The sequence below is a fragment of the Varanus komodoensis genome, unplaced genomic scaffold (genome assembly GCF_004798865.1).
Source record: "Varanus komodoensis strain SLA01 unplaced genomic scaffold, ASM479886v1 scaffold25, whole genome shotgun sequence".
NCBI classification, from domain to species: Eukaryota; Metazoa; Chordata; class Lepidosauria; order Squamata; family Varanidae; genus Varanus; species Varanus komodoensis.
Window position 1 is genome coordinate 250,949 of NW_025335661.1, and position 18,998 is coordinate 269,946.

The window sequence follows — 18,998 nt, forward strand, 5'->3', positions numbered from 1 at the left end:
GTAAAGCAGATGCAAGATTCTAACCTTGTTGTACAACACACCATGTATTCCTCCCATACAAGTCTTGAAGTCCACAGTTAAAACCTGACATGATTTTTAAACAGATCTTCACAACAAAGCATCAAATATACACAACATCATTGGAACTAATTTAAGTTAGTCAGTGTCTGCGTACAGCTCTAAACAACCCAATGCTTTAATAAAAACAACCCCTTGGTCTTCAGAATGAGCGTATGCCTTGCAGTAACCAACAAGGAAATGCTGTCAGCTTAAAGCTGCTTCCAGTGCAATCCTATGCATGCTTAGACAGAAAAACAGTTCTGTAATTGCCAGCATGCCCTCCCTTCCTGGAGGGATGCTGGGAGTTGAAGGACCGCAGCAAGAAAGAGGGAGAGAACCATTGGCTCAGTTGTGACCATGTGACATTTGGCGTCATGTACTACTCATATTGCAAGACATTGCTTGTTTATCAAGTTAAAATTTGTTAGAAATGTTTGCTCGTCTTGCAGAACACTCACAGAACAAGTTAACTTGCAATCCAAGGTTTTACTGTACTTGGGTTGGGAAGTCCTTTTAACAAGTGTGTGCTTTAATATATGTGAGAGCAGGGGCTTAACACAGTGGTGGGAACATATTTTGTTTATATAATGTCTTATCTTGAATCCTTGACATTGGAGGTTGAAAGAAAATCTCTTCATAGTGGGGTTGGGCACAATCTTTGCCTGAGATCAAGGGGAGTTGCTGTGATCAGTGTAGGTAGTAGTAGGATAGACTAGCTGATAAGAGTGCTCAGAATATAGCACCTTCTTATATCACTGTTATTTTCATAGAAATTTGCATTCAAACTGTAACTTAAATTCAATGAAGTCAGCTTAGAGCTGAAGCTTTGGATTTTGTTAGACAAAGAACATGGTTTATTTTACTATCTTTTTATAAAATAGGAAGAAACTAACTTGACCTAAAACATACATGTTTTAAAAATAATTAATTACACCCATTAATGAGAAAATATTAAACATGCATTATTTTCTGATTTATATTTCTTAACATTTATACAATGTAAACAAGTAAACATGCATACAATTTAAAGAACTTTTGTAGCAGAGCATGCATAGCAGCAGTGTCTGATTTTCTTCTGCTTCCGTTACAAGCCCCTCAGTGCTTTTGTAGTTTCAAAGAAAAGGGAATCAATCTGTTCAGCTGTGCAACATCTATCTTTATATGAAAATAACCCCAGATTCACTTTATAGCTTTCCTTTTTTGTATAGAATTAAAACCAGGTCTGAAAATCTCAGTGTAAGAGCGCCATGTGTCTGTAAGCACCTCCATGCTTAATAGTGCAGCTGGTTTCTAGCTCATCTAGAATTGCATTTATTTATGTAAATGTCAGTCCTAAAATTTCAATTTTTCTTCTAGCACACCTCTACATAAATTGCCAGTAATATTCTTTTTTCTCAATCTGTTCCCTCTTTCTGCTCTTAAGTAAAAATTTACCTCCATTCTTCTGCATGTTTAGCGGGCTCATTGTGTGTAGAACTTTCCTTAATTGATCCCTATTAGCTTTTCTTAAATGTTCGTATTTGGCATTTCCCTTCATATTAAAATGTTTTGGTCCTATTAGTGTTTTCAGTTCATTAAAAAAGAGAGTTATCCTCCTCTACTTTATATAGCATCATGCAAATATGTGCTATAAGCAACTACAGTGGCTCCTCCTTCTGTTCAACACTTAAGCATATATTTTTTCGGTTAGTTAATCGTACCTTATATGTTGAAACGTCCCAATATTGCATTGATAACACTTTTAAAAACTTAAACTTTTAAAACAGTTGAACCACTTTGGACAAAAATAAAAGTGAAATGGTTTTGGTAATTCTAAAAAATGCAGTTCTTTTAACAAGTTTGTTAATTTACGATAAATGTTTGAAGAACTTGCATGAAATGCAGTTTTTCTTCATGATTAAAAATGTTTATCAAACAAGAAGAGCCACAATTTCCAGGAAGTACTATGTTCAAGCATGTAAAACACTGATATGGATCTGAATGTTTTGTCTAAGAAGCTATGAATTCATTGCTTTAAGACCAGAAAAATGCTATTAAATTCTAGGTTCAGGTCTGACTTAGACAACACAGCTCAGTTCATTTTCAATCCACTGGTCTTGTATTTGGCTAAACCATGGTGGTTGTCCAGCTGCAAACTGAAGACTGCCAAGAATCCAGGTGTCCCAGGGTGTGGGGAAGCAGGCAGAGATTTCTAACATGAATCTTGTGATCAACATTGTTATTCTGAGCGCATTTACAAAGGTTTTAATTATTTGAAGCTATAGCTATGTAAAGTTAATAAAAACAAGATCATACTGGGCCTGAATGGCCTATTGTCCATTCTGGCTTTATGATTGTATAACATGAATTAGAGCTGTTTGTTTTCTATCTTCCTATTTCTGCCCAAGAAAGGTTGACATTACACTGTTAAAGGAAAAGAAATCAGTATCCTATATCAGTAGCCAGATTGTGCATGGGAGAACAGGATTCAGATTCTAGATCAGCTTGAGCCGACTGGGTAGTTTTAGGCCAAATCATTATCAATCAGCCTAACCTATCTTATAAAATCATTGTGAGGCTACATTTGAGGATAGTTATAAATCTATTTGTACATAACAAAATGCTGTAGAAAAGGCTTATGATAATACCTATAGTACACTTTTTTTCTATGACTTGATATATTCTAGGTTCCTTCTTTTGCTTTGTGTGCTTAGTTTAAGACTTTTGACAGCAACCCCCTGATTCAAGCTGCAAGGTCTTTATAGAAAAGAATAGCCCTTTCCATAATCATGCTTTTAATTTCCCCTTTTCACTAAGCCCAGGTTTCAGGAGAAATGGGGACCCAATATTTTTCTCTCTGCCATGAACTTTAACTAGGCAAGGCTAAAGCTCTGCAATTGCAAAATATATATATTAAAATAATAGTATATATATAATAAGAGTTTAAAATATATAGAGAGGGATGTCACTACATATTTAGGGGTTTCATATCCATTTAAAACTTGTCTTACTGTATATAAAAGAAGATAGAAACTACAAATATGCAAATTATATTGCTGTGCAGAAAAAATGGAGAAGTCAAGCATCCACTCCTTTCGGTCAATTCTTACAGAGAAAACTAAACTTTATTTCAACTGTGGCATTCATACACCTGTTCACTACAAGTCACATAAGCAATATATATTACCATAAATTCATGAATTGTCAAGATTCACAAATTATATAGTACTTCTGCATAAATTTAAAGAAAATTGAGTTTGCATCTTGTGAATTTGGAGAATTACTAGCTTTGAACATTGTGTGTTATAACAATGAATAGGTTCTAATAGAAATTAAGGTATATTTTGAGACCTTTTAAGGTTCTGGTTGTAATCCAGATGCACATTTCTGGAGGATATTGACAATCTGGATCTGTGGGAACCTGATCTTACTACTGATGAAACATTTTTAAAGTTATTTTATGAGTTCAAAAAAGAGATTTTTGCCTCATATACACGTATTATTGTACCATGCTCAGCAGTTGCAGAATACAGGCCTCTACTTCCCTAATCTTGAACACAGTTATTAAACCCAATTTTATTCCAAGGAAGGTGTTTGCTATCAGCTTTCAGTGTAAGATAATTATTGAGCTATCTCCCCAAAAGTAGAAATTCGTTTTTAGAAAAAAGGGCAAAATAGAACACAGAAGTGCATAGAATTTGACTGCCGATTTGTGTATTACTGTAATTTAAATAAAAATACATCCTTTTACTTATATACTTGTTAGCATTTGTATACTGCCATATCTGCTAAGTCATGAATAAAGTAGTTTAAAACAATAATACCTTGCCACAAGAAAAACAGTAAAATGTTTTTAAATGCACATTTTAAAAGGCTACATTGCAAACTTGTATCTTTATGCCCTTTCTAAAGGCCTTAAGAATGTGTGGCCAATTGTATATCTCACCTCAGTTTGGAAGACTATGACTAGGTAACCTGTGTGCCTGCTTAGTCTGCTGCCCAGGTGCTAACTGTTGATGGGCAACTTCAGGCCTGTTCTTTTCCTCCTACAGTTTTGTTTTGTTTTACTTTTAAACCAGACTTGAGTGAACAGCCCTTCATATAGGACAGTCATAAATGCCTGTAGCTGAAATTATAAAAATGTAATTTGTTTATATGGCGTGACATGTTTGTCCAGTGTTGCTAAAATTATTTAATAATTTTAATCATGTATAAGTACCAAATGTTCGATTTTAAATATTTGATAGTAAACTTTTAAATTTCCAGGCATTTTTGGCTGCAACATCCTTTCATCCTATGAGTGAAAGAAACAGCCTTATTGCTTGTTCCTGGACTATGCATATTATTACAGAGTAAGCTATAAAATAAATTTCAAACTTTGAGTGTTTCTACAGTCCACACCAGTTTACTTTAAGTTCTTCCAAGGAAAAGAGTAGTGGTAGGAAGCTAGAACCACTGTGCTGAGATGTAATAGTTTCTCTAAAGTCAAGTTCAGTGGTCAAATTAACTTTGATTCTGTGAGTGTATATTTTGCCAGAAGAATACCACTATGGTGGGTGATCTTAGAAACTGGTTTTGATGTAAAATTCTGAGAGTTCCCAATGTTCATTATTGCACTCTTCCACTATAGCTGAGAGCTTTTGCCTTCATTGTTTTTCCTCATTTAGTAACTATGAGGTTAGATAGTTCACTTCTAAAAAGTGAAATATTATGTTCTAAAAAGCTAAATTAGCATAATACTCATGAATTGATGTTTTCTTTTATAAATAATTCACTTGGTGCAAACTCCTGACCAGATCTTTTTTTTTTAAAGAAATCCATACATTTTCCTATTTATTCAGGAAATATGAACATTCCAATTTTTGATATAGCACTCTTTTTTTCAACAGGTGTGACAATTCAGCGATCAGAATTACATTCTTGATCAAACTCCTACATTAACTTGCAACCAACCAATCAGGCAATGCCAGCTTTGTGACTCAAACCAGTAAGATCTCTTCCTGCAACTTCAAACCCTCCCACCTCCCCAACTTGCAGTCTGACTTGTCATTGCAAAATAGTTCCACACTAAAACCAAAATATAGCATATCAGAAGGAACAGAAAAAATCAGAGTGAACAGTGGAACAAGAAACTGCAAGTCTGTTGATAATACTAATTCACCAAAAGTTTGCCTTGCAAATTAGCTAGTCTTGCAGTCAGAACAATATGATTCACTTCATATTCTTCTCTAAAATGCTTTATTCTGCCTTTTTTATTATCTGCTTTAAGTTTTGGAGCAAAAAAATACTTCCTCTAACTCTCTTGTGCTTGGCATGTAGGCCACCACCACTTTGGGATTACCAATGTGAGCTTGAATTCGACAAGTAGACTTGCAGAGTCTTTTAATCCTGCATGCTGCTTGTCAGGCCTGTTTGCAGTTGATCTTTCTCAGTCCTGGTAGTATTTCAAGTATGAGGAATTTTAGTGAAGCCTGGCTCAATAAGTAGCAGCCATCAATGCTGGCATAGTTTCTTGTTAGATATTCATATTTGGCTAATGTTTTAAATGTTCTTTCTATCACCAGGCCAAGGAGTGTGGTCAGATGCAGAACAAGTGGCTCATGATTAACATACAGAATGTGCAGGATTTTGCCTGCCAGTGTCTTAACCGTGATGTTTGGAGCAATGAGGCTGTGAAGAACATTATCCGGGAGCACTTCATTTTCTGGCAGGTAGGAAAGATTTTTCATAAGTGAATGAAAGATTAGCAACAGAGTCAGTATTCATTTTGTATTTAAGCTTTTTTGACTAACCTCACCACAGTTGTGTTGTGGAGAATAGAAGAATAATGTGTGTATGGCTATGTGGCAGGTCAGAGTTGGATCATGCTACCAAATGCTGAAGTACTTTTAATAATGGAATATTCCAAAGCATTAAATAATGCCATTGGCTATTCTACAGGTATACCATGACAGCGAGGAAGGGCAAAGATACATACAGTTCTACAAACTAGCAGACTTCCCTTACGTATCTATCTTGGACCCTAGGACAGGTAAGAGGAAAAACGACCATATAAACCTATGGCTACAGGAATATAAATATCTGAATCATTAACTCTGCTTTCTTTTAGAAGGGATAGATGGCAGCTTATTACAATGTAATCAACTTCCTATCAATTAAGATAAATCCTTCAGTATAGCTCAAACAGGAAGGGGCTGTTGCTTTATTCCCTTTACTGTGAACTTCCAGAAAGCATCTTCTTGGCCATTCTTTGAATGCTTGACCAGGTGGACTCAAGGCCTGATCTAGTGGAGCAATACATTATGTTTGCTTCTGTTCTGTTCCAATAACATTATTTAATGCTTAAGTCCATTAGATTACTGTTGGGTATATGATACCTATGACTAAAATAATGTAGCATTTGCTCATTTCTGCCATTTTTTCATGCTGCTGCCACCTCTGCAGAATCATTTTGCAGGTGTATTAGGAGTCCTCTAAAGATAATATCTATGACTGCACAATTATATTGCATTGCAATAGGAAAGTCTCTAAAAAGTCAATGCTTCTGTTTTTTCATTCTGTTTGCTACTTTGATGATGATTTGAGACTCCAGTTGTTGAAATATGACTGTTTACTATCTTAAACAGGACAGAAGCTAGTGGAGTGGCACCAGTTAGACGTAACTTCTTTTTTGGACCAAGTGACTGGGTTCCTAGGTGAGCATGGACAATTGGATGGACATTCTACCAGTCCTCCCCAGAAACGCACTCGCTCTGTAAGTATAATATTTGTGTGGTCCCTAGGAGGGTATATGAGTATATTTTATCAGAACAATTCTTAATACCTTAATGTGACATGATCTAGATTAGTTTCTTATAAATAAAGAGCCTAACATTTTATTGATAAGGAGGAAGATTTTGCTTATTTTCTGCCCTCTTATCCACCCTACTTCTTAGTATATACATGTAACTTTTATTTACCTTTTGCTTTATGGGTGTATTGACTAGGAGAGTCTCATTGATGCAAGTGAAGATAGCCAGTTGGAAGCTGCCATCAGAGCATCCTTACAGGAGACACATTTTGACTCTGACAAAATAAAGCAGGAGAACAGATCAGATGAAGAGTCGGAATCGGAGCTTTTCTCTGGAAGTGAGGAGTTTATTTCTGTGTGTGGTTCTGATGATGATGAGCCAGATAATCCTGCCAAGTCTAGGAAGTCTCCACACAAGGACTTGGGGTGTAGGAAAGAGGAAGGCAAAAAGCCGCAGTCTGAGCCCACAGGAAGGACTGAACCTGAAATGGTAACAAACCATCGAGGACTGTCTTACATAGATTCTGGAGTAGTAGAAGAGACTGGAGCCAAGCCAGAAGCTGCAATGAAGGAGCTGAATGTGAATGGTAAGTGGGGTGGTTAAATGCATCCTACATGTTTTCCTGAAACTTTGACACTGTCCAGAATGATTAGCAGAAAAACAAAAATTGGTCTCTTAATGGTTATCTAGACATTTTTGTTACATTCAAGAGTATTAACATTTTTCCATTACTCACAATATATTCAGTATAATTGGTAAAGCAAAATATCCATTATATTACATCTTCAAAAAAAGTCTAAATTATTCTAGTACTGTATGTCAATATGTTATGAATATGTTCAAAATTAGTATTCATTAAAAGTACCAAATGTGTTCATCAAAGTCTCTCTTAGCAACTAATGTCAGTTTTTATTTTCAGAATGTCCATTACACATTTTTTAAAAGCTCAGCCCTAAAATTAGTCCCAATGTTACCTAAGAAAAATTAAGAGGCAGATTATTGCTCTGCATGGTCCTTGAACAAGATTTATCATCTATTTTGCAACACAAAAAGAATAGCTGGTTGATTTTTTTGGAAAAAAACATTTGTCATAACTTTATTTACATGTTACTTCCTAATTCTTGTTTACCATACTCAGTTTTGCTGGGAAATAGGATGTCCAATGAGAAGCATTCCTGCACACTTCCCACCAGAATGGGTTTCATTGGGAAACAGCATGCAAGGAGAACCAACCTGGCATGCCTGTTTCCTAACAGAGGCAACCTTGTGCTAACAGCTCAGAAAGACGCCTACAAGGATGACTCTCCTGTGCACTCTGCTAATGCCCTCCACTACTTTCCTGTGTAGTGGAGGCAGTGGCAGCAGCGACATGGGATAATGGGTGTGGGGGAAAGGCAGCGCATGTTGCCCACCTCTGATTTAAATATTTGCAAGCGTCAATTCATTTTTGCCTCGTATAAAATGTTATCCTCCCAAATCCCAATTGTGCAGAGATTTGCATAATTTTCTTGGGATAAAGTAAGTTTCCATGCAGGATTAAGATGTTGGAGTTCTTTAGGGCCATACAGGTATGGAGAAATCTTTGCAAATGATAACTGTACTTCAGCTAGAACAAAGAGCAGTATAGAAAGCAGGCTGGTAATCAGAGTGTCATTTGTGTTAGGGCTTTTTTTTGTGAGAGTTTAAGATATATCAGGTACATTACAAACAATTTTTAAAGTCTTCCTACGCAGCTTGTCATTTCGATGGACTTTTTTTTTTTAAATGGGTTGAGAAAACAATCCAGGATAGAAATAGGTTTAAGCTAAAGCATTATTGTACACCCTCTTAGAATAGTGTGACATATTGTAGGTCAGGTAGTACAAAAGAATGCTATTACTTCATTTGGGAAAATTATAATAAAATATAGGACAGAGAAAGATGAGAGAAGAACAACCAAAGAAAGTATGCAAAAAAAGTGAAGAAGCACAATGGATATTTGTCAGAAGAACATTTTGAATGGAAATAATAAAGAAAGCAAAAGATCAGAATCCTTGTGAAAGGAGGAAATGAGAAGAGCACTCAAGACTGGAAATTGAAAGCTGGTAAGGGCAGAAGATCTAGATTATTCAGGCTTTTTCAAAGAAATGAAGCCACAGAGAACCAGAAGAGTGACATAGTCAAAGTATTTGCTGGATAATCAGAGAAGCACATTTCTGAAAGTTTAAAGTGGAAAGCATAAAGCTTGGCAAACAAAATTTTATAAGTTTAAAAAGTATGAAGCAATGTCTCATGGAAGAAACAAAAGAAAAAGGAGGAATTTTTATAATGTTAAACATAAAATCAGCTGGCTCTATCAATAAAGCTCAACTTGATACGCAAACACAAATATTATCAGATACTGTGCATAGTCAGTATAATGAACTGTCTTGAACTGGAGAGAGAATATTCATGCCTGAAATAAATAAAAATGTAGCAGATCTGATGAGAAACAGAGGAGATCAAATATAAATACAGTGAGAAAGAAGGTTTCATATTGGTTCATATAGTCCGGTACTCTGACTTGAACATCCTTATCCATGCTGAATGTACTCTACCTCTGAGTTTTGAACCCTTTCATTGAAAGAAGTCATTTATTTATTATATCCTGCCTATTTTCCTTTTATGAAACTCAAGGTGGCTTGCATAATTCTTTTCCTATCAGTCTTATCCTCACAACAACAGTCCTGTGAGGTAGGTTGGACTGAGAGTCTGTGACTGGCCCAAAGTCAGCCAATGAGCTCCATGGCTGAGTGGGGCTAGAACCCAGATTTTCATAGTCCCAGTCCCACACTCTTAACCACTGCATCACACTGGCTATCTTGAAATGTCATTCTTCCCTTGGCATAAGTGTATTTGGTAGTTATTTGATTACCAAAGGTAAATTCAGGATTTCTATTTAATTTGTAACATTCTGCACTTAGGACCAAAGGCACACCTAATGCTAAGGTATCCAGATGGAAAGAGGGAACAAATATCACTGCCAGAGCAAGCAAAACTTCTGGTAAGTCAAAGTGATTGACGTCTCTTCTGGGTAGATTGCCACTTCTCCTTTGCTCTAATCTCTTTTTTTAATCATAATGTGTTTTGGATGCTGATTCATTTGTTTAACTGTCTTTAAACTTGCGTTTTTATGTCACAGTTTCCTATTGCACAACTTGGTCAACTTTCTCCTTTCATATGTGACCGGTGTAGTTGCTATCCTTTAGCGCTTACGTCCATATATGCCCAGCCGCCCCTTGAGATCAGCGGGAGAGGCCCTTCTCCGGGAACCCTCCGGGAAGGAAATTAGGAGGGTGGCTACTCGGAGGAGGGCTTTCTCTGCGGTGGCGCCCAACTTATGGAACACGCTCCCCAGAGAGGTCCGCCTGGCGCCGTCGTTATTTGCTTTTCGGCGCCAGGCGAAAACCTTTTTATTTAAGCGGTATTTTAACTGTTAGTATTAACTGATTTTATCTGGCCAGGGCGGCTTATTTTATATTGTATTTTTTGGATTTTTAATGTTTATATTAATTTATTGTTGTAAGCCGCCCCGAGGCTTCGGCGAATGGGGCGGCATAAAAATGTTTTAATAAATAAATAAAAATAAATAAATAACAGCAAGGCTTGAACAATAAGCCTAGAAGCCTTTTCTAATCTGACACCAGCAGATATATTGGACTACACCTTCCATCATTGTTACTGACTATTCTGGGCAGAGATGTTGAGTGCTATACTCTTAACATATCTGGAGGGCATCAGGTTAGGGAAGGCTGATTTATCATATTGTCAGAGAGATTGATTCCCCAAAATTATCCTGATAATCTGCCTTATAAGTGTCCCATTCCAGAAACATATAAGCCTTGTATACTGGATGAATTCATACTACCATTTGGTTAACTATCACTTTTTTTAATGTATTCAAAACATAGTGTTGGCATTATTGTTGGTATGTTATACATTATCAGCTTGTGGTTCAAAGACCTGTAGTGCCTGGCAATATATTTCTCCTCTTGTCCTCATCATACCTGTGCTCCCCTTGGGGATCTTTTTGGAATCTTGAAAATGCTCGCATTAACTCTCCTATCCCTGGTATCTTTCTAACTCTAAGATTAAGATTATGGAATGCGTTCCCTGGAGGGGTGTGCCTGGTGCCGAGTTTATATTCTTTTCGGCACCAGGTTAAATCCTTTTTATTTAATTACTATTTTATAAACTAATATTTTATTGTTAACAGTTGTTTTTTTGTTTTTGTTTTTATATAATATTTTATGGAATTTGATATTGTTTTATTGTTTTTAATTGTATGTGTTGTGTACTGTCCCGAGATGCCAGGCATGTGGTGGAGGCACATAAAAGTTTTAATTAAATAAATAAATAACTCTTGTTGGCCTAAAAAGAAGTTTGAAAACATAATGGCAAAAATGTTTAACAGGTCTAAAAAAGTGATTATATAACTATTTAAAAGTCTATATTAATTACATTTTTTGGGTTCCAGGTCATGGCCTGAGAGCACATAATGCAGCCAACTTTCTGAAGCAGTACAGGTCTGGGTCTAGTCAGTACTAAATGGGAGACCACCTGGAAATTTATATAGCCACTTTGATTTCTATGCTGCAAGCAAGGAGGAATATAAATGTATTGTCATACTTAAAAAAACCCCTCATCTTCTAAGAGAACATCTATGGGAGATCCATCTTAGTGTTTGAATTTGCTGTCTTTTACATTTAACCAAAAGAATAAAAGAAGTGAGAGAGCAGGTACCTTATCTCATGTCTGAAAGCACAGTGCCTCAGTCCCATTTCCCATAGCCTGTATAGTTCCTTATAGCCCTGCTCATCTATCATATAGTACAGAGTTACCTAGAGTGGCACCTTCCAGATGTTTTGGGTGGCAACTGTTATTGACCTCAGTCAACTTGTTAACTCACATCATCAATTAGTATTCATCTAAAATTTCTGAAGGGCACCAGCCCCTTCTAAAAGGAATATGCTGATGTACCTCTGACATTAGGTCAACTCAACTTTAACTCACTTTTGTGATAACAAAAAATATTTCAATATTTGGAACACTCCTGAGTTTTTCCCAACTTGTTTAATTTCATGTAATTGTAATAAACAAGTGGACTGCATACCATTTTTTTAATACAGCCTTCATTGATATGCATGTTTTCATCCATTGCACTAAAAACTCTGTTTTATGTTGGTACTCCACAATTAAGTCACCGGTCTGTTCTTTCTCTTCAGGCTCTCATCAAACATGTACAGTCAAAAGGATACCCCAATGAACGTTTTGAACTCCTCACCAACTTTCCTCGGAGGAAGCTTTCCCATCTGGACTATGACATCACATTACAAGAGGCTGGTCTTTGTCCTCAAGAGACTGTCTTTGTGCAGGAAAGGAATTAGTTCTGCCAACCTTCCCGTGTCATTTTTGCCTACAATAGCAATTCACCAAGTATGCATTTGGCTCCATGAGATTGCAGAATTGAAATCTGGCAGCCATTTGTTGGCTTCTCTCTCTTCCTTTGTGTGCTACTCTTGGCAAGGAAACCATGTGAAAACAGCAAGAAAAAATTGCTTGGCTTTGATGGTGAAGGATAGTATGCCTGCCTCAATGTTCCATTGCTGTTCCAAACTAAGAAGGGCTTTGTGTATGTCCATTGTGCTGGGGACAATGAGCAGCCAGAGCAAGAAATATTTCCCCGTCCCTCAGAAGAAAAGTCTATTTTCATTAATATATTTTATTTTTCCAAGAGATCATGTGAACAGTCATGAAGGGCATCTTAAGACAACCATCTGAGCATGTGCTAGATACGTGAAGTCAGCTCTGTGCAGCTCTGTGCATCACCATGTGCAGAATTGAGTTTTCAGTAAGCATGATTGCTTCTGGAATGTCAGCATTTACTGAAAGCTGAATCTTACATGCAGTAGTAACAGCACATTACTAGATCGCCATAGATTGGGAGTCACTACTCACAGGCTTGTCAGGCAACCAACACAGATCTCGATGTTTGTGGGCAGAGACACTAAGTCTTGCTCACATGTGAAGAAAATGTAAACAGAGCTGCAGATCTATTGCCCTTGTAGCTCTTTGAGAGTCATAGCAAACGCAGTTGCAGAAATGGTACAGAATGTGCTGCATTAGATCAGTTTTCTGACTTGATTTGCATGTATTTCATTTGTTACAAGTGGGATGAAGTACTTTAAAGGAAGATGATGTAGCCTGTAGATCTAATGTAACCTAACCATTGTCCTCTAGGTCCTCTGTGCTTGGTCAAGAGCTGCACAGCTTCCCCTTATCACTGTTAAAAGTGTGAGGAGGGATTGATTTCTCATTTTCTATCTGGATTTTACCAGCAGTAAAATATGGCAAGATACTATGAATATAAAGCTTACTAAATTTCTTCTGTCATAAAACTGTTTTGATTCCCCAAGCCATTGTGGAATTCTGTTCACTGAGTTTTAGTATGTTTATACAAGTACTGGAATCTAAGAAAAGACATTCTCTTGTGTTTTTCATTAATTTGGAAATCCTTTTATTAACAGACTAACAACATAAACAAGATAAGATGGCTTTGGCTGTGACATCAAGTTTGAACAGATGTTGCTTAGGAATGGTTGCTTGCCATGATTTGTTCCAATTGGCCACAAAAGTATAGGTGTGTGCCAGACTAGAATAATGGAAGGTATGAAATGGCTCATTTGGATTTAGAAACATTTAATCGTGCTTGGTTTTAAATCACAATAGGATTGATTATATTGTCATCACATTTAGTTCACCTATTTGAGTGAACTTAAGATAAGGCAGTTTGAGAACTAAAAATGTTCATATGGCATTATAAAATGGAAACGTAATTCTGGCTCTTCTTGACATATGCTAGTAACAAATTTGAGGTGACTTGTTATATGTGAGAAATTACTTTGTGTAATTGTATTGGTAGGTGTTTGAACAGACAGGGCACAACTGAACTTATGTTTGGAAACCAAACAGCTGGCAGTATATGGATTCAAGATTAGAGTATAGGATTGGAGAAAACTAGTGTGTAGAAAAAGAATTCTTGCATTTGACATCAATATAAAGGCCTGAAACATCTTCCTTAGAAAAGGAAGGAATTAGGAAATAACATATTGAAGAGTGAAGGTCAGCCTCTGTTCAAACTAAATGAGAAGTCTGCAGTCAAATAATTGGCTGGTAAATTATTAATATATGAAGTTGACCCCCCCCCCCCCCCGCTCACCCCTCTTTACTTCAGTTTCATTTGTACCCTTATCCTCAAGCTTTTTTCTCATTCATCTACTTTAGATTACTGCTTATTGGTTCATTGTCTAGTCTGTATTCTTTCATTCTTTTCTGGGCTCTCAAATTCTTATCTTCTCTGTCTCCAGGGATTTCTTTCCAGTCTTCGGTCTGCTTCATAAATCTACTCCTCTCCACAGGACTTGTGTGACAAACTGACAACTTGTTCCCTTCCTCACATTCAGTAAACAGACTGCAGACATTGTGAGAACTATTCTCTGAGTACCTGGAATGTTTGTAAACATTCCATGCCATTACATTATCTCATCTAACTTGTGCCAGAAATTTAATCTCAAATAAATTGTATTGTGTACAATATAGATTGCATTTTCTGTCACAATCGTGTTAAGGCCATAAATGAACAAACAAACAAAATCTTGAGGATTGTGTAATATAATTCCTCAAGGCTTTTTCTTTGGCTTTCAGCACTGTGAAACTGCTTCAATTCTGACTTATTTTATTATTTCTGGCATGCATTGGTTTTGCTAGCACATTATCAACTGCAGTCCCGAAGACCATATTTTAATATGCCTGTTACTTTAGAGAGGAGACTTGCATACACACTACTACAGTACTCTAGTTGGATTGTAGAAGGCAGTTATGCAGAGAACTGAATTCATTGGTAATTTATCAAGAACTGCTTGCAGCATGAACAGTTATCTTGGTTATGTAGAATGACAATTGCAACATACATGACTGATTCTGCAGCACCTCTGTTACAGTTCAAATATTTTCCAGAATCTGAGCTCTAATAGTATTAATTTTCCTTTTACCGTATTTTACACCAGGTTATTTCTCCCACATCTAATTTATGTAGCCATTATTAGTACAAGGCTATTGGTGCTTAATGCCCACCATAGTTGTGTTCATTATTTTATTTAAATATTGTGTTCTCCCCTTCAGCAGAACGTCTAGGGCAGTTTACAAGAACAAGATAAAATACAAATTAAAAAATAAGTTCAGCAGTTGAATTAATCTATTAACAAGCCTGGGAAAACAAAATCATGTTTGCCCAGCACAGAAAATATAACAGCACTAATACTGGATGAGCCTCTTTGGGGAAGGAATTTCTCATAGGTGAAGTACTTACTGTGCATTTCTCATGTTTCTTTGTGGCTGACACTAGCAGATGAGCTCTTTCCTCAGAATATTTCCATTCAGAGTAATGGTTTATAGCCATTGGTGGCTTTGCCTTAGCAGAAAACTCTTCTATTAATGCAAGTAAGGGCATTTGATTTTGATTTTGCTTCTGATGCTCCTTGTTACTCCCTGCCTCTTTGTCTTCCTGGAAAACTGCTAGATAGTTGCTCTATCCCATAACAGAATGGGATATGGTGCAGAGCTGCAGAAAGTAAACAGATCAACAAAAACTGAGTTCAGACTTGAATGAGTTTGAAATGCTTTCTGCTATGGCAAAAGCCACTATTGGATACAACTCACTGGGTAGGACCCAGAGTTGTCCCTCTTCAAACCAGAATCTGTGCATCCTATTTGCACTGAAGAAAAAGGATGGGGCAATGGTTTTTTCATATTTTCTGTGCAGCCCAGAGTGCCACTTCCCATGCCATGTCGGTCCTTCTGTCTTGCAAAACAATGTGGGATTGAACCTGGGAATACAGAGGGAAGGGGAAATCAAAGATAATCACATCATCACCCGTTTCTCTTATGCTTATAAAAGTCTGTTGAATGCAAATCTAGATTGAATCAATCTTTAAACAGTATCAACAAAATATTTTGAAATGGGATGGGTAAATGCCTCTTTGATACAACACTGTTTAAAGGATTAGCAACACAAATATCTGGCAATATGTTTTAATATGTAGGATTGTCCAAGGTGCACAAATGTTTTGTGTGATTTCTGACTGATTGATCCTGTTGGAAGAATTATAAGACCAATGAGACACTATGAAGGCACCAATATAATTTGAAGAAGGGTGTTAGTTCAAATACAAGTAATCCTCTGGCTTGTTCTTCCTTGGCACTATTTAGGCAGTTTATGGTGCAATCCTATGCATACTTAGACAGAAAAAAAAAAAGCCTATACCTCCCAGCATGCCGTAGCAACATACCTAGTTAGAGGAATGCTGGGAGTTATAGGAGTTTTTTCTCGTATCTAAATGCACAGAAGACTGTGCTGTATCTAGGTTTAAAGAGAACATAATGCAACAATAGTCACTATACCCCAGCCTGGCTGCATAGAATTGTACCTTAAATCACTATTGGAATGGATTATAGATCTCTCTTCCCTTTTTCTAATTTAAACAGTTCTAATTCATTTTTAGTCATCTACCTAAGCCTACATCCTTTCCTATTTTTTCTTATCTTTGGAACAGTTCACAAAGTTAAATAGCTGTGAATCAGACTAAAACTACTGTTGAGAGCAGAAAAGCAGCTTATAAATCTTAACTGTAAACAAAAAGACTACTAATTTGGTATTTTAAATCATGCTGTTCTTAATAGCAAATTTACAGGCTTTCTGGTTCAGCATTTACCATTCAAGGAGGATTATGGATACAAACAACAAGTGTGTTGTGCATTCATGCCTGATTTAGGCTTAACAGGGTCATCCTCTCCATTTTAGGTAGCATAGCTTTCCCCGTACCACTGTTTCTGAAGAGGCGGTCTTAGCAAGATTTTATTCATTAAGGGATATTTCAGTCCTAGGTTCTTTTTACAAACATACTTTGTTTTTTTTTACCATTGAGGCTACTAAGTGGAACACAAAAGGCTGTAGAGAGAGTTTCTCAAAGCTGATGCCACCACTTCTCTAGCACTATCAGCTGAGCCATTCCTGGATTTTAGGGTGGCGGGTCTACTGCAACACAAGTAAACAAGAATGATGGAAGTAGATTTTTAGAGAAAGCATAGCATCCAAAATGTTCAAAACTGTAGAGATGACTTTAAAAACAAAATCCCACATTAAGCATCTAGCATAGCTGCAGGAATATTGAAGGTAACTTTCTGAAGAAATTCTGGGAAAAAATGGAAAGATAGGTTCTAAGTATGGGGAAATTAAGGTGTTAAATAATCTGAACTGGGTTCAGATACTGTTAAAATCAAGATTATAGTAGCCATCAAGACATTAAGTTGACTTTTTAATGTTGGATTGTTGTCTTTAAAGTTTTATAGTTTGAGCTGTATAAAATTTGATCTGCTACGTTTTCAGTAGAAGCTGTTGCTTTGTAATGGTGAAATAATTCTAAGATGAGTGGGGAAAGACAAGGTTTCAGCTTGCTGTAATGGGAAGGATCAAACTCAAGGCAACCTTTGATTTATACATATTATTGCTGCATTTTTATAAATACATGTAAATGCCCTTCCTACTGTAATATTTTGATCCTGAAAATAAAGCAGACCTTTTCATTAATTCTTAGCTTTTTTGGTTTTTAGAAGGAAGTAAAATCTGGAGTGTTAAAAGGAGGAATGAGTTTTTTGTGGAGACAAAATTGCAGAAATGAGGACCTATGTGTTTACTTGCCAATTTCTGATAAAAGAAATGTGCAACATGATAAAGAGTTCTGAGAACCCACTATAGGTTAATTAATTCTTGGGGCACTGCTTTGGATCGTCCATCATTATGAATATAGAAGCCTCATTGTAATGATTTAAAGTGTTATGAGTGTATTCCTTTAAATGTTGGCAAGTTTCAGAAAAGCAAAGTAGTAAAGGGGGAATGAGCGAGTGAGCTGATTGGTTGATGACTGAGATTGTATGGGTGGAGCGTCAAAGTGTGTGAGGAAAGAGATTTGTTTAATTTTTAGGATCCTGAATACAATACAAGGCAACATTACATTCTTCCTCGTGGTCTCTGTGCATCACACGTATATGGGTGCTGTGCCTGCACAGTGTCTGTTGTCAGGAAGATTTTACAGTTTTAACAGTTTTTGGCGGGAACTCTGTGCCCCCTCCCCCCCCCTCTATAAAGAGTCTCCACCCTTTCGCCAGTTTGCTTGCAAGCACCATTCACCATGCCTCAGATTTTTCTGCTTATCATTGCTTCTTCCCTCAATAAAACTCTCTAATTGTCTTTCCTTAGTTGCTTCACTTCGCTCTTCCAATTTTTGCAGCCTTCTCATTAGAATCTCATACAGTTCTGTGAAAAACATTTAAGATTCAAAAGGAAAGGGAAGGAAAAAGAATACATAGAGGACATATTAGTGACTAGGGATAGACAGAATAAAGATTAGTCAAAGTACATTGAGAAGAGAAAGGAGCATTTCAGAGTGAGGAGTGTTCGTGAAGGGAAAATATGTGATACCTCAGCCAGAAGTTGTTAATATGCACTGTTTTATTCACTAAGGAAATAAGTTGCAAAACATCTTGAAACCAATAGGCTTCTTGTACAACTAAAGTTTTGTTTACTGTTAACCCAGAGTCATAGGCTTTTTGAATATCAGTGTCTCATTCTCAGGACCACATGGTCCAGTGAAGGAGTCTTATAGCTTGGGCACAGTACTGTGGGAGAAGTTAATAATATTGTAATTAAATTCCTAGTGCTAGTAGTACATACTAAGAGAAAGAGAGGGAGATATCAAGAAAATTAAGGATGCACCATATCCAAACATCATAGGAGAGTTCTCGTGACACTCACCCGGGGATGCCCGAGCTTTTTGTGTACTCAATAATAATTTGAGGGGTTACCACATTATCTGTTTTAAGGTCATGTGAGAGTTGTTTAATCTTCAAATAATCATTTCCACCCACATTTGGATGACACAGCAGGCCATGGAACCCACAAGCAAGGGCTTCATATCTATAATTGAGGCCAGTGCTTGTCACAGCTCCTCACAGGTGTCTTGTCAGCTGGGCGATTTACTCTTTTCCTATGTCCTGCAAGTGGCAGCCAATGAATTTTGTGTAGGTGTGGAGAAA

At 36.8% G+C, this 18,998-nt stretch overlaps 1 protein-coding gene across 3 annotated transcripts in view; it reads left to right on the forward strand.

Moving 5' to 3' along the window:
• Positions 1-17,493, forward strand: part of UBXN7 (UBX domain protein 7) — a 33,668-nt gene extending 16,175 nt beyond the window's left edge. For all 3 annotated transcript variants that reach the window (XM_044432948.1, XM_044432949.1, XM_044432950.1), the window contains exons 6-11: positions 5,604-5,750; positions 5,980-6,070; positions 6,666-6,793; positions 7,026-7,416; positions 9,773-9,852; positions 12,074-17,493. In XM_044432948.1, the coding sequence (XP_044288883.1) occupies positions 5,604-5,750; positions 5,980-6,070; positions 6,666-6,793; positions 7,026-7,416; positions 9,773-9,852; positions 12,074-12,235 (999 nt within the window). In that variant the 3' untranslated portion in view covers positions 12,236-17,493. The remainder of the gene's footprint in view (positions 1-5,603; positions 5,751-5,979; positions 6,071-6,665; positions 6,794-7,025; positions 7,417-9,772; positions 9,853-12,073) is intronic.
• The last annotated feature ends 1,505 nt before the right edge of the window (positions 17,494-18,998 follow it).